Source organism: Eleutherodactylus coqui, chromosome 1, assembly GCF_035609145.1.
Source record: "Eleutherodactylus coqui strain aEleCoq1 chromosome 1, aEleCoq1.hap1, whole genome shotgun sequence".
NCBI lineage: Eukaryota > Metazoa > Chordata > Amphibia > Anura > Eleutherodactylidae > Eleutherodactylus > Eleutherodactylus coqui.
In genome coordinates, this window is record NC_089837.1 from 529,963,822 (window position 1) to 529,979,389 (window position 15,568).

Below are 15,568 nucleotides of genomic sequence, written 5' to 3' on the forward strand. Positions count from 1 at the left end.
GTGACATCCCCCCACCAGACCCCGTTGTCAGCTCTACACCTGGAGTCATTCCCCCACCAGACCCCGTTGTCAGCTCTACACCTGGTGGCATCTGATGGTTTCTGTACTGGGATCTCCTGTGTGCCCCTCTCCTTTATACCTGATGTTACAGATCCCCTGACCACGCCGGACCGCTGTGGGCCAACATTGTGCAATTCCCTAAGTTTCTCCGAGTCCGGTCGGGCCGGGCCATTTGGCCACCTACATGTGTAATTTGCTCGTGTGAATCCAACCTTAGACAACTGTTTGCAAGCAGAGTAGCTGAAAAATCTGTGAGGGGGGGGGGGGGTCACATACTTTTGGCTGTATACTATTATATATACACATATGAAGTTTGGCGCTGGCGCTCCTGTGACAGTCGCACCTGAGGAATTCCAGGTCATCCCAGCCGTTGTGGATCAGCCCCTCCTCATATCTCTCCAGCCCGATGGCCCGCAGCCACTCTCCGACGCTGGAGCCCTGCAGCGAGTTACGACCCCCCTGGTACGCAGCCTGCAAGGGAGAAGATGAGAGGATGATAAGAGCGACACACAGGTGATGGCGGCCCCACTGCTGGGCGACAACCTTGGTGAGAGCGGTGCCTGCGGCTCTACCGGTTGTCACCCAGCAGCAGACCTAACTGGTGACAGGAGGGGGCGCCTGTTCAGCGCTGGGCCCGTGGTCCTCCTACCTCCTCGGCCAGGTCTTCCTGGATGCTCTCCCGGATGCAGTGCGGTGGGAAGACGAGGGGGCGGCTGAAGTCCATGCTGCGGGGGGAAAGCTCCATCTTGCTTTTCCCGGACATGAGGTGGGCCGAGCGGCTCTGGGACTCCGCCTTGCTCCCTGAGTAGTCCACCTCGCTGAGCGTGCGCGCCATCTGCAGCACGGAGCAGGAGCGGTCGTCCTGGTGCGCGGTGTGAGTCTCCACCATGTACGAGGATTGGGGGGTTGGTATAGGCGGCCGGCCCTGGGTTTTGGGGTGATACTTTGTTTCAGGGGGATCGCTGAAGGTAACGCCCACCCGGACCTTGCGCTGATCGGCCTCCTCCGACGGTTTGGAGTGCAGCTCGCTGGACGTCATGTAGAAAGGGTTATCCAGCATCTCGAAGTCGGCAGCCTTTGGGAGAGGAGGGGGCGGGAAGTCAGGGGGAGGCAGATTTAGGGTGCCGCCATCTTCATCGGACGACGCCTCCTCGCTCCTGGCGCTGTGCTGGAACGGACGCTGCTGCGCTGGAACCGTGATCTGGACCTTGTTCTTGGGAGCCGCAGAGGGAGCAGACGCCTGCCCGTCGGGGGGTAACAGCTGGTGGGGGACGCCTTCCAGGACGTAGTAGGCGGGGTTATTGAAGCTATTCTTCAAGCCAAGTCCGTCGCCTTCTGCCTGCGCCTCCATTTTACACCTGCAGAGGTAACAGACACTAGTCACACCCAGAGCTGCAGTCACAATTGGGCAGTTTAACCCAATTTAGGACAATTTTTTTCATTTTTATCCCTGCCTGCCAAGAGCCATAACTTCAAGTTTTCCACCGCTATAGCCGTATGAGGACTTGTGTGCTAACAGTAGGCGATCCTGAAAGGGTTAAACATGTCCAACTGCAGTCACACCCAAAGCTGCGTTTTTGCTAGCTCCAACTTGAAATTCATCAGCACTGAGCAGACAAGCGTTGCATTTGTAGTTGTTTCTTTACACTTCCACACAGTGTCCGAAGTAAACACTACAACTCCCACAATGCACTGCAGCAGAGCAGAGAAAGGCAGGTTACTGCAGCATGGAAGCGTTAATGAAACCAGGAGTATTGTGAATGCAGCTCTGGAGGTGACTACAGCATAAGATGTGAAGTGCTTCGGGTTCAGTATGACTCACCGTGCCAGCGCTGGGTCCTCCTTGGTGGTGGCGGGCAGTGCAGCAGGCGGGCGGCCGGTGGCATGAGCTGCACCCTTTTCAGGTTCTTCAAACAGCTTTCCAAGCGTGGGTGCCGGCGCCTCGGCCGGAGGAGGCTTCCTGCTGGTCGATCTAGGATCAGAAGGGAAACATGAATGGATCGATGACATCATAAATCCAAGTTTGGGGGGGGGGCGCAGTGTGGGAGGGGCATTACTTGGTGTACTCATGGTTGGGGCGGGACATGGATGGTGGTTTCCCTTTCACGGCTCCGGTCTCGTCTTTATCGATACTGATCCATTCTGAAGGAAGAGAAGAGTCAGGTCACGTGACACCGCTTTACCAAACTCCTCCCCCCTCATGACGCGCCATTTACTCCTCTTACCGTACAAGCGTTCTCTGGTTCCCAAGCGCTCTGCGGGCACCCGCACCTTCATAGACCCCCGGATGTTACCCGTCTCTTCTCCGCGGTGAGACAGGTAAGTCAGGAATTGCTGCGCTGTGCTGCCGATCATCGACTTCAGTGCAATGACGCATTCGCCTGTCAGAGGAATAACAAGGACACGTGACGTGTATATGTGCCCTTCTTTATAGGACATCAATGCTGGTCCGACAGCTGGGACCCCCCACCCGAGAACAAGGGTCCGCTGCACTCAGGAGTGAATGCTGGTCCCGGCTGGGGTCCCGGTGGTCGGACCGTCAATCTACCGGTTATCCCCATCAGCTGGATAGGGGATAACTTGTTTTTATGGAACAGCTCCTTTAACCCCTTGATGTGATCTTCCAGAAGGTAGAAGAGAAAACAAGGGGATCTGCCATCTTGACCCTAATTCTTACCAACAGGGAGGGAATGGTTGAGGAAGTAAGGGTGGCTGGGACCTTAGGAGGCAGCGATCATGATATCCTTGGATGTTGGATAACAAGGGGAGGAAGACCTGAGAAGACTCAGACCTCAAGGTTGGATTTCAGAAAGGCAGATTTCAATGAACTCAGAAAGAGGAAGAATCCAATGGCCGGATGTTCTTAAGGACAGAAATGTCCAAGAAGGTTGGGAAATATTGTGAAATAAGATTCTCAAAGCACAATCATTACCAATCCCTAAAAGAAGGAAGAATGGGAAGCATTTAAAGGGACCGGGATGGATGAACACAGAACTTGTACACATGATAAACAGGAAGAAACATATGTTTATCAAATGGAAAGAGGGGGAATATCTAAAGAAGAATATAATGCGGTCTGCAGAAACTGTAGGGATAGTGTCAGAAAAGCTAAAGCTGATAATGAATTGAGGCTTGTAAAAGAGGCCAAAAGCAATAAAAAGGATTTGGGGGTCAAAAGCAAAAGAAAAGCAAAGATGCTATTGGATGCTTACAGGATGAAAATGGTGAATTGGTTTAGAATGATGTTGGGAAGAAAGAACTATTAAATTCCTATTTTGTATCCGTTTTCTCTCAGAAAGTAGATGGAACATCAGCTGATATTCCCCGTGCTATTGGGGGAATAAAAGAATGCAGGCTATCTGTAAGCACAGAGATGGTGAGGGGACCCTTAGCTAACTTACATGAATTCAAGTCTCGAGGTCCAGATGAATTACATCCTAGGATACTGAAGGAAGCAGCGGAGGTAATTGCTGAACCACTCACCATAATCTGTGAAAATCCCTGGAGAACAGGAGAAGTCCCAGAAGATTGGAAAAGGGCAAATGTTGCCCCTATCTTCAAAAAAGGGAAGAAGGTGGATCCAGGAAACTACAGGCCCGTGAGCCTGACTTCTATACCAGGAAAGATCTTTGAACAGATTATTAAACAGCCTGTATGCAAGTACTTGGATGAGAATGGAGTAATAAACCAGAGCCAGCATGGGTTTGTAACAAACAAGTCATGCCAGACTAATGTAATTTCCCTCTATGACAGAATCACCGACTGGGTTGATCAGGGAAATGCGGTGGATATAGTATATCTGGACTTTAGTAAAGCATTTGACAAAGTATCTCATACCATACTTATTAAAGAAATGACCAAATCTGGGATTGACAGGACAACTGTTAGGTGGATTCACAACTGGCTGAGTGATCAAAGAGTGGTCATAAATGGCTGCACATCCAAGTGGGAGAATGTATCAAGTGGGGAGCACAAGGCTCTGTCCTGGGCCCAGTGTTGGTCAACATTGTTATAAATGATCTGGAGGAGGGAATTGATGGGAAACTGATCAAATCTGCCGACAACACAAAGCTAGGAGGGATAGCTAACACTAGGGAAGAGAGAGAGAGGATTCAAAAAGATCTAGAAAAGCTTGCACAGGGGGCGGCGACTAACAGAATGGTATCTAACAAGGAGAAATGCAAAGTCCTACATCTGGACAAGAAAAATGAAGAAAGCACATACAGAATGGGAGGAATTGGGCTAAGCAGCAGCACATGTGAAAAAGACTTGGATATATTAATAGATCATAGACTGAACATGAGTCAACAATGTGATGCAGCAGCCAAAAAGGCAAACACAATTCTGAGATGTATTAAGAGAAGCATGGAGTCTAGATCACGTGAGGTCATTGCCTCCTCTACTCTTCCTTAGTCAGACCTCATCTGGAATACTGGGTCCAGTTCTGGGCACCACACTTCAATAAAGACATAGACAAACTGGAGCAAGTTCAGAGAAGTGTTACCAAGATGGTGAGCGGTCTGCAAATCATGTCCTATGAGGAACGGGTAAAGGCTCTGGGAATGTTTAGCAGAAGAGAAGGCTGAGAGGAGACTTAATAGCTGTCTACAAATATCTGAAGGGCTGTCACAGTGCAGAGGGATCAGCCCTATTCTCATCTGCACAAGGAAAGACTAGAAGCAATGGGATGAAACTGAAAGGGAGGGGAGACAGATTAGATATTAGACAGTGAGGGTTAATTGAGGAAGGTATGTCATGAAATCAGAGAGGGCTCATGAGTTGCCATGGCAACCGGATGCCAGTGAAGGTCTTAAAGGGGTTGTCCCGAGGCAGCAAGTGGGTCTATACACTTCTGTATGGCCATAATAATGCACTTTGTAATGTACATTGTGCATTAATTATGAGCCATACAGAAGTTATAAAAAGTTTTATACTTACCTGCTCCGTTGCTGGCGTCCTCGTCTCCATGGTGCCGACTAATTTTCGCCCTCCGATGGCCAAATTAGCCGCGCTTGCGCAGTCCGGGTCTTCTCCTCTTCTCTATGGGGCTCCGTGTAGCTCCGCCCCGTCACGTGCCGATTCCAGCCAATCAGGAGGCTGGAATCGGCAATGGACCGCACAGAAGCCCTGCGGTCCATGGAGACAGAGGATCCCGGCGGCCATCTTCAGCAGGTGAGTATGAAGACGCCGGACCGCCGGGATTCAGGTAAGCGCTGTGCGGGTGGTTTTTTTAACCCCTGCATCGGGGTTGTCTCGCGCCGAACGGGGGGGGGGGTTTAAAAAAAAAAAAACCCCGTTTCGGCGCGGGACATCTCCTTTAAGCTATTATACACTGCAGTAGAGCAGTACTGCAGTGTATCATCTGAGCGTTCATATCTCCCTAATGGGACAGAAAATTTACAAAACAAGAAAATTTCCATGCAGTTTACCATTATTTAACCCCCCCCCCCACATACGATCTCATTAATACCGTAATGGACAATATATTGAACACATTTTTTTCCTGCGGAGCCAAAATGCATTTTCTGTTTCCAAAAACACAATAAAAGTGATAAAAGATCCGTGTGCACCGCGGTATGGCAGCCATGAAATTACATCTCAACGCGCACACAAGACCCCGCAGAGCGCTCCGGGGAAAACAAAGAGGGGCAAGAAGAAAAAACAGAAACCCTCCAAAAATCGTTACGCCATTAATGGGTTAATCCTCGTTGTGTAACTTTCCAGTTTTGATAAACAAGACCCAAATCTAACAGCAAGACGGACCGAACCGACGATGGCAAACCGCGCCAAGGTCACATCCCGCACACTGGGAGTGAAACGAATGCTGCGCTGATTGGTTGCTATGGGCAACACGGACCGTCTGTTACACAGATTTGTTAACCCCTTAATGACGCACCCCATTTAGGTCCTAAGGATATAATTTTTGGGGTATTTTCATCTGCCTTTTGTATTTTCCCTCCGTCACGGCCGGGTGAGGGGCGCTTTTGGCGCGTCGAGCTGTAGATTTTATCGGTACATATAATGTATTGTAGAGCTTTTATGAGCGGCGCGTTCCTCACCGTACGACTCGTATCCGTCCATGGACTTCACCGTCAGTAGTAAGTGCTGGTCCTGCAGGTACTCGATCTCAGACAGGATGGGCCTCAGCTGTAAGAGGGGGACACAGCCGGGAATTACATCAGGTCTGTACCGGATGCTATCAATAGTGCAGAGAGGAGCGCCACCTGGTGGCAGGATGAAGACATCACAGCTACCTGCTGAACTAGAGGTTACAGGTGTAATAATCTGCAGGATATATCACTATGTATAAGGAGGTACAGCAGACAGAGCGATGTTCTGCAGATCTCTACAGGTCAGTGGTGTAATAATCTGCAGGGTATATGACTATGTATCAGGAGGTAGAGCGGACAGAGCGATGTTCAGCATATCTCTAGAGGTCAGTGGTGTAATAATCTGCAGGGTATATCACTATGTATCAGGAGGTAGAGCAGACAGAGTGATGCTCTGCAGATCTCTACAGGTCAGTGGTGTAATAATCTGCAGGGTATATCACTATGTATCAGGAGGTAGAGCAGACAGAGTGATGCTCTGCAGATCTCTACAGGTCAGTGGTGTAATAATCTGCAGGGTATATCTGTAATGAGATGGAGGGAGCGATGTTCTGCAGACGTGTTGGTCACTCACAGTTGGCAGCTGCCTCGATGACCACTGGACCTTTAGGAAGTTGACGTTGTCGATGCTCTGACTGTCGTTCTCGCTGCTCTTCTTGTACTCTGTTGGAGGACAGGAGACCTTACTATGGGTACAGCAGGGGCCCCGCACTGAGCCCGGGGCCCTGGCGGGGGAGGCGGAGCACATTCTATGGCGGCTTTACTTTGGAGCTCACTTCCAGGATCCGCTCACCTTCTAAACATCCGGAATAGAACTCGATGAAGAACTTGGTTCTGCTCGCCGTCTTCACGATGGCCTCGATGCTCTCGAACTCGATGTAGGCCTGCTCCGATGGCTTCAGGAGACCTGCACAGGAGACGGAGCGTCAGCTCACAGGACGAGGGCAGAGCACGAGGGCGCAGCGTCAGCGCACAGGACGAGGGCAGAGCGCCAGCGCACAGGACGAGGGCAGAGCGTCAGCTCACAGGACGAGGGCAGAGCGTCAGCTCACAGGACGAGGGCAGAGCGTCAGCTCACAGGACGAGGGCAGAGCGTCAGCTCACAGGACGAGGGCAGACGGAGCCGCCATGGAACATCTGGCCATAAATCTACCCACCTTTCTTAGAGACAAACTGTGATGTCACGCCGACCTCGAACGATGCGAACACCGGAGAATGGTCGCTGGTCATGATGTCATCAGTGCATCCTGAGGAGGACAAGAGAGAGATGACATCTGGACATGTGTACCCACAATGCACTGCTTACACGAGGAATCCGCGCTCACCGTAGGAGTTACATATGATGTGCGTCTCCGGGTAGGATTTCCACAGGATCCGGTCACACCAGGAAGGGACGTTCGTCCGGACCTGGAAGAGCCAAAAGCGAGACGCTCAACCCCAGGATCCAAGGTCAATATCCTGTTAGGAGGTACGAGGCGGTCCGGTGACTACTCACCCCTGTGGGTTTGTGCTTGTGCCACACGTACGTGTCCCTGGAGCCCCTCTCATAGCGATACGTGGGGGGGAACGTGATCTCCTCCTCACCTGCAACAGAGCCAAATATGCAGCTGGTCAAGATGGGATGATGAGGAGAGTAGTGCGATTGGACGATGTGGAGGGGACAGTGCTGTGGGGGGGCAAGTGCCATGGGATGACTGGGCGGGGTAACAGTGTGATGGGAAGCGGGAGAACATAGTGCCATGGGATGACTGGGCGGGGTAACAGTGTGATGGGAAGCGGGAGAACATAGTGCCATGAAACAATTGGGGGAGGCAGTGTGCTGGGACGGGGATCGGGTCTTACTGAACCGCAGGAAGATCTTGTTCTTCTCCTTTTCCAGGTTGAGTTGGTCGACTTTCAGCAGGGGCTCGAACTCCTTGCGGCTGATAAAATTCAGGATCTCCTGCAAATCGGGGAAGATTGTAAGAAAATGACACGAACACAAAAAAGCTCAAGAGTCAAGAAAAATGGCGCCAGAACTGCACTCACGATGTGCGCCATACTTAATACCATCATTAAACCGCAGACACGCTAAAAATGCTTTCTGTCGCCCTCATCCACTCCCGGCTCGGTTATTACACCTCGCTGCTGATCGGCCTCCCTGCACCAGACTCTACCCTCTCCAATCCATCCTGAATGCGGCAGCCAGGCTCATCTTCCTGTCCAGCCGCTACTCGGATGCCTCTGCCCTGTGCCGGTCACTGCACTGGCTGCCCGTTAAATACAGAATTCAATTTAAACTCATTACCTTCCTCCACAAAGCCCTTCACAGTGCAGCGCTCCCTATATTGTATCCCTCATCCACAGCGCAGCGCTCCCTATATTGTATCCCTCATCCACAGCGCAGCGCCCCCTATACTGTATCCCTCATCCACAGCGCAGCGCCCCCTATATTGTATCCCTCATCCACAGCGCAGCGCTCCCTATATTGTATCCCTCATCCACAGCGCAGCGCTCCCTATATTGTATCCCTCATCCACAGCGCAGCGCTCCCTATATTGTATCCCTCATCCACAGCGCAGCGCCCCCCTATATCGCCTCCCTCATCTCAATCCATCACCCAGCCCGGGCTCTCCGCTCTGCTAATGAAACCAGACTGAGCGCCCCTTTAATTCGAACTTCTCATTCCCGCCTCCAAGACTTCTCCAGAGCAGCACCGGTCCTCTGGAACGCACTACCAAAGGATACCCGGGCAATCCAGGACTCGCAGAACTTCAGGCATGCTCTAAAAACGCACCTCTTCAGGGAGGCATACCGAATTCCCTAAACAAACCCCTCTGTACTCCCCCTGATAACATGCTCCCTGACCTACTGACTGCAATCCCTGCTAGCCGCCATCAACCACCTCCTGCAGTCATACTGATTCTGCCGTCACACGGCTAAATGTCTGACCATTGTCTGTGTGTATAGCATCCCTCACCCTACACCCCGCCATACCACGCACATCTCCACCCCCCCATACCGTGCACATCTCCACCCCCCCATACAGTGCACATCTCCACCCCGCCATACAGTGCACATCTCCACCTCGCCATACAGTGCACATCTCCACCCCGCCATACAGTGCACATCTCCATCTCGCCATACAGTGCACATCTCCACCCCCCCATACCGTGCACATCTCCATCTCCGCCATACCGTGCACATCTCCATCTCCGCCATACCGTGCACATCTCCACCCCGCCATACAGTGCACATCTCCACCCCGCCATACAGTGCACATCTCCACCCCGCCATACCGTGCACATCTCCACCCCGCCATACCGTGCACATCTCCACCCCGCCATACCGTGCACATCTCCACCCCGCCATACCGTGCACATCTCCACCCCGCCATACCGTGCACATCTCCACCCCCCCATACAGTGCACATCTCCACCCCGCCATACAGTGCACATCTCCATCTCGCCATACAGTGCACATCTCCACCCCGCCATACAGTGCACATCTCCATCTCGCCATACAGTGCACATCTCCACCCCCCCATACCGTGCACATCTCCATCTCCGCCATACCGTGCACATCTCCATCTCCGCCATACCGTGCACATCTCCACCCCGCCATACAGTGCACATCTCCACCCCGCCATACAGTGCACATCTCCACCCCGCCATACAGTGCACATCTCCACCTCGCCATACAGTGCACATCTCCACCTCGCCATACAGTGCACATCTCCACCTCGCCATACAGTGCACATCTCCACCTCGCCATACAGTGCACATCTCCACCTCGCCATACAGTGCACATCTCCACCTCGCCATACAGTGCACATCTCCACCTCGCCATACAGTGCACATCTCCACCTCGCCATACAGTGCACATCTCCACCTCGCCATACAGTGCACATCTCCACCTCGCCATACAGTGCACATCTCCACCCCCCCATACCGTGCACATCTCCACCCCCCCATACCGTGCACATCTCCACCCCCCCATACCGTGCACATCTCCACCCCCCCCATACCGTGCACATCTCCACCCCCCCATACCGTGCACATCTCCACCCCCCCATACCGTGCACATCTCCACCCCGCCATACCGTGCACATCTCCATCTCCGCCATACCGTGCACATCTCCACCCCCCCATACCGTGCACATCTCCACCCCGCCATACCGCGCACATCTCCAGCCCGCCATACCGTGCACATCTCCACCCCGCCATACCGCGCACATCTCCAGCCCGCCATACCGTGCACATCTCCAGCCCCTTTACCTTCTGTATCACCCCATTACCTGTAGTATGTAGGCTGGTTGGAGCCGGACCCGCACCCCTATTGTCTCCATCAGCTGATTACTATGTAACCGTGGTTCTGTAATGTTTGTACTTTTGTCTTTCTGTATCCCCCCTGTCTATGTAAGCGCTGCGGAATATGTTGGCGCTATACAAATACAGACTATTATTATTATACACTACCTGCACCTGACATCTGCGCTCCGCTGCAACTACAAGTATATCCCGGCCATACAATGTATCAATGTGGCGTCTGAAGGGTTAATGAATAATTACATAAAGGAAGAGGCGTTTCCATGAGGAGGAGACACAGCTGCTGCAGCACATCCTGCCATGTAATATACATCTGCAAGCTGAAAAAGGGGACATAAGACGGCCAGCGACGGCCTCACCTGCACGTCCATGTCCAGACGGTAGTTCAGGTCCCCAAACCAGAAGAGGTGAGTGAACCGCAGGGAGATGTCGAAGGAGTTGAGCTGCTTGTCCCCCAGAGACAGAAGCCGAAGGATGTCCAAGTAATTCTGGTTACGCCTGAGGGGGGCGCAAGAGACGAGAAAGATGCTTGATTATATGTGAGACCAAAATATGGAGGACAGTGCCACCACCTCACTAGCACTATAGTGCCACCCCTTGCCCAGCTGGACTAAACTACCATCCATCAGCAGAACAGTGCCACCCCCTCCTCTTAGGATAATAGCGGTTTCCTACTAAGCTACAGTGCCACCACTGCCCCAGCAGGACCATGCTGCTGCTGCCGCCGCCACCACCACCGCCTCAGCGGGACCTTGCCGCCGCTGCCACCGACCCAGCAGGACCTTGCCGCCGCTGCCACCGACCCAGCAGGACCTTGCCGCCGCTGCCACCGACCCAGCAGGACCTTGCCGCCGCTGCCACCGACCCAGCAGCACCTTGCCGCCGCTGCCACCGACCCAGCAGCACCTTGCCGCCGCTGCCACCGACCCAGCAGGACCTTGCCGCCGCTGCCACCGACCCAGCAGGACCTTGCCGCCGCTGCCACCGACCCAGCAGGACCTTGCCGCCGCTGCCACCGACCCAGCAGGACCTTGCCGCCGCTGCCACCGACCCAGCAGGACCTTGCCGCCGCTGCCACCGACCCAGCAGGACCTTGCCGCCGCTGCCACCGACCCAGCAGGACCTTGCCGCCGCTGCCACCGACCCAGCAGGACCTTGCCGCCGCTGCCACCGACCCAGCAGGACCTTGCCGCCGCTGCCACCGACCCAGCAGGACCTTGCCGCCGCTGCCACCGACCCAGCAGGACCTTGCCGCCGCTGCCACCGACCCAGCAGGACCTTGCCGCCGCTGCCACCGCCCCAGCAGGATCTTGCCGCCACCCCCGCCCCAGCGGGACCTTGCTGCCGCTACCACCGCCCCAGCAGGACCTTGCCGCCGCCGCTGCCACCGACCCAGCAGGACCTTGCCATCACCCCACTGGGACCTTGCCGCCGCTACCACTGCCCCAGCGGGACCGTGGTACTCCTTCAGGAGGACACTTTCATCTTCTAGCCTCCGGTATATATACCTGTACATCACGTATACTTCTAAAGACCTATCTGGATTTTGCAACACAATCGCCTCCCCAATGTAAATGGCGAGACTGGATGCTAAATGACCGCACGGCGCAGTGAGCGTCCCTCTCCGATCAGCTGCCCACATCCGTACTACAGACAACGACGCAGTGTTAGCACTCTTATCACGTAGCAATGAATGCTGGGAGTTACCTGGCGGTTTTCTCATTTCCTGAGGTCAGGTGACAGTTCACAAAACCAAACGAGGTCCCATTAAACATGAAGGATATGCCCACCGCGCCTTTATTCCCTGTGTCAAGAGGAGACAGTGTTACAGCGGCCATCTTGTCCCTCCCGTCCCGCTCACACAGGTCGCACCTCCTCACCTAACGTGTTGGCTATCCCGGTTTTGACGCTGGACGTGCTTATGTGCGAGATCCGGTTCTCGTGTTCTAGGCGAACCAGGACAACGATCTTAATATTCCACAAAGACTGCATGGCGACCTGTAGGGGGCAGCACAAGAATTATAACACCACTAATCACTGTAACACCAGGCAACTGCTTACAGGGCAATTCCCTAACAGTCGCGTCCCAGGACGTACCGGCCGATAGTCCACCTCTGTGCACTCTTTCAGCACAACCCTCAGGAAGTCCACCCACTCTTTATCGCCCACAGAATTCTCCTGCGTTCCGAACACATAGATGTCGTGAGGTATGGTGACCGCCATCTCGTCCAGCGTCTTCCCTAACCCTTTGGAGCCCATCCAGGAGGTGATGTTTTTCTGGGGAGGAACACTTCCTGTGTAAGAGATAACGACAATCAGTTTTACAGCAGGCTGTAATGCGAGATCTGCTTCGCCACATGCTGTGCTGACATCTAGTGGCCAATGTGATAACTACAATACTACATACATTACTTTTACTGGCATGGAGATTTATTCATGTTCGTTCTCACCCATGTTCCAGGTCCCTATGAAGACGGAGATCATGTCCGGTTCGTCTTGGTTGGAGTGCTTGTTCTTCATTAACTGAAGCAGTTGGCAGAAGGCTTCTCGTTTCTACAGAGAGGAGGGGACACCATGATGGGACGCAGCGCCACTACACTGTCAGGATGATACAGGTGAAGGCAGCACCACTACCCATGTAACCCCTTCCGGTCCCAGGGCCTGGCAGTTCCCATGAATGGGTGTACATTTACGTCCTATGGAAGGCTGCGACGGACAGCCAGTCTCCCATGGCAACAGCGGGAATCATTGAGAATGCTGATCCCTGCTGTTAACCCCTTGCATGCTGCAATCAATGTTGATCTCGGCATGTAAACGGTTCAAAGGGAGCACGCTCTCTGTAATGTCATTGGCCCTCTGTCATGTTACACCAGAAGGCTGATGGCTGACCGTGGCAGCTGGACACCAGACCACGGACTGTGAGGGCTAGGACAACAATGCACTCATAGTATAGCAGATTCAGGTCCCCTGCAGCGACATAGAAATGAAAAACATCTATTTCGCACACCGCGTTAGGCATCAACACATCCGCAATGACCCGTAAATGAACACACTTTATCTCCTGCACGGTAAACGTTATAGAAAAAAGCAAAAAAATGGAGCCAATATGATTTTTTAGTCACTTTCGCCTTCCAAAAATGCAACAAAAGTGCTCAAAAAATCCAAAATAGTACAAACAAAAACAGCAGCTTGTCACGAAAAAAACAAGCCCTCCGTCTGTGGGAAAATAGGCGTTCTACAATCCATTATATGTCTTTACGACTGCTGCCAGTGACCCCCCCCCCCCCCCCCCCCCCGCACCTCGTACGGCCATGGCAGAGGATAAGACAAAGTTATGGCTTCTGAGAAGTGGAGATGAAAACCCTCCAAGGCTGGTTGCGTCCTTAAAAGGTTAAGTGTCACATGCAGCCGGGTCACAACAGGCGGTGGCGCTTACCCTGGCGCTGACGAAGATGAAGTCTTTCCGTTGGGTTTTATCCTTCTCCTTCTCAAACACGATCCCCAGCTTAGACGGCACCCGCTGGGACTTGATCAGCTGCCGGACTGGAGGGACACAAATAGGAGCCGCTCTAATAAGACATCTACAGACTGATCTAGAAATGCTATAGGTGACTGCTGCACTACATCTCTCACAATGCCATGCATCACTGCATGAAGACACTGAACCAGCAGGGGCTGCAGTGTTGTGTTGCACCCTCGCCGCCTCCTGGTGGCACCTCTGAGCCTGGAGCAGTTCCTCACTAACCCAACACTACTCACTTTTGTCGTGGGCGAAGGTGTTCCAGTCCTCCTGAGCCTCTTTCACCTTCTTCATGACCACCAGCTTCCCTCCGTCCACATCCACGCTCAGTGTGTACTTCTGAGACTTCACGATCTTGGTGAGGTCCAGCATGTCGAGTTTTACCTGCAGGAGATAGCAGCGACCTCAGATGTGGATGCCGACATATAGGAGGTACAGCGACCCCCTGTCCACAGGCTCTATATGTGTGATGGACAGAGGAGGGTCTACACTCGGCCCCTTCTATGTAGCTTTACATGGACAGCCTGAGCAGTGTAGAGGTGTGTGCGCTGTCCACCTAAAGACAGGGGCAGGGCACTGCAGCGGCCGCGCTCACCTCAAAGGTCTGCACAGGGATGTTCTTGGTCTTTCTGGAGGATTGCGGCACGGGAGCCGACTGCGCCGAGTTACTCATGTCCTGCAAGGCTTTCAGGGCCTGAGGAGGAAAACTAATGATTACATCGAGGAGAGACAGATAGGAGACGGCCAAGATAGATATGGTACTTCTACGTGGGCTATCAGCCGACACATTGCCCAAACTAGCAATCAAAGCAGAACCCCACAGGGACTGAGCGAAAAAGGGACGTCCTGCTCCGGGCGAACAGGCAGCTGAGCCTCTATGAACGACGACCTGTTCACTATGAGGGGAGGTGGGCGTCCAGGAGGGATCTCCAGCGCACTCTACCTCTCTCAACGACCATTGTAATAGTCGTCGGGACGGCTGCCGGGCACCCAGAGCAAAAGCACCCTTAGGCAGGCGGGGGACAAGGCTGCGCAGTAAGAAAAAATCCAACAACAGGAGGATTAATAGTTTATTTTTTTGTCAATGAACAAAATGCAAAGTGACTGAACTAACGAGAAATGTAATCCCATCAGTATTGAATATGACCGCTCTCATTAGCTCTTCTAGGTTATGGAAGAACACTTGCACACAGTTTCTGAAGGCACTCAGCAGAGAGGTTGTTCCAGACATCTTGGAGGACTAAGCCCAGATCTACTGTAGATTTCGGCTCACTCAGATCCTTCATGTAATCCCAGACTGACTGATGTGACATCAGTGCTCTGTGGGGTCATATAATCACTTCCAGGACTCCTTGTTCTTCCTTACATTGAAGATAGTTGTTAATGACATCGGCTGGATGTTGGGGGTCGTTACATTTGGAGTCAATCAGTAATCACTGATGGTATTACATGATGGATAAGTATCTGCCTATAATTCTCAGCATCGAGGACATAATTAATCCTCACCGAATCCCCAACTCCATATGCTGAAAATGCAGCCCCAGAATTGTAAGGAACCTCCCCCATGCTAC

General features: G+C 52.9%; 1 protein-coding gene across 1 annotated transcript in view; it reads right to left on the reverse strand.

The window, feature by feature from the left end:
- INPPL1 (inositol polyphosphate phosphatase like 1) overlaps positions 1 to 15,568 on the reverse strand; it is a 60,361-nt gene that overhangs the window by 4,843 nt on the left and 39,950 nt on the right. Inside the window, exons 8-27 of the mRNA XM_066588392.1 lie at positions 14,593 to 14,691; positions 14,237 to 14,381; positions 13,914 to 14,020; positions 12,928 to 13,030; positions 12,575 to 12,771; positions 12,358 to 12,475; positions 12,185 to 12,281; positions 10,837 to 10,975; positions 8,013 to 8,112; positions 7,666 to 7,754; positions 7,496 to 7,577; positions 7,328 to 7,417; positions 6,964 to 7,077; positions 6,745 to 6,833; positions 6,120 to 6,207; positions 2,286 to 2,441; positions 2,118 to 2,202; positions 1,883 to 2,032; positions 710 to 1,418; positions 404 to 531 (exon numbers count right to left, since the gene is read on the reverse strand). Of these exons, the coding sequence (XP_066444489.1) occupies positions 404 to 531; positions 710 to 1,418; positions 1,883 to 2,032; positions 2,118 to 2,202; positions 2,286 to 2,441; positions 6,120 to 6,207; positions 6,745 to 6,833; positions 6,964 to 7,077; positions 7,328 to 7,417; positions 7,496 to 7,577; positions 7,666 to 7,754; positions 8,013 to 8,112; positions 10,837 to 10,975; positions 12,185 to 12,281; positions 12,358 to 12,475; positions 12,575 to 12,771; positions 12,928 to 13,030; positions 13,914 to 14,020; positions 14,237 to 14,381; positions 14,593 to 14,691 (2,885 nt within the window). The remainder of the gene's footprint in view (positions 1 to 403; positions 532 to 709; positions 1,419 to 1,882; positions 2,033 to 2,117; positions 2,203 to 2,285; positions 2,442 to 6,119; positions 6,208 to 6,744; positions 6,834 to 6,963; positions 7,078 to 7,327; positions 7,418 to 7,495; positions 7,578 to 7,665; positions 7,755 to 8,012; positions 8,113 to 10,836; positions 10,976 to 12,184; positions 12,282 to 12,357; positions 12,476 to 12,574; positions 12,772 to 12,927; positions 13,031 to 13,913; positions 14,021 to 14,236; positions 14,382 to 14,592; positions 14,692 to 15,568) is intronic.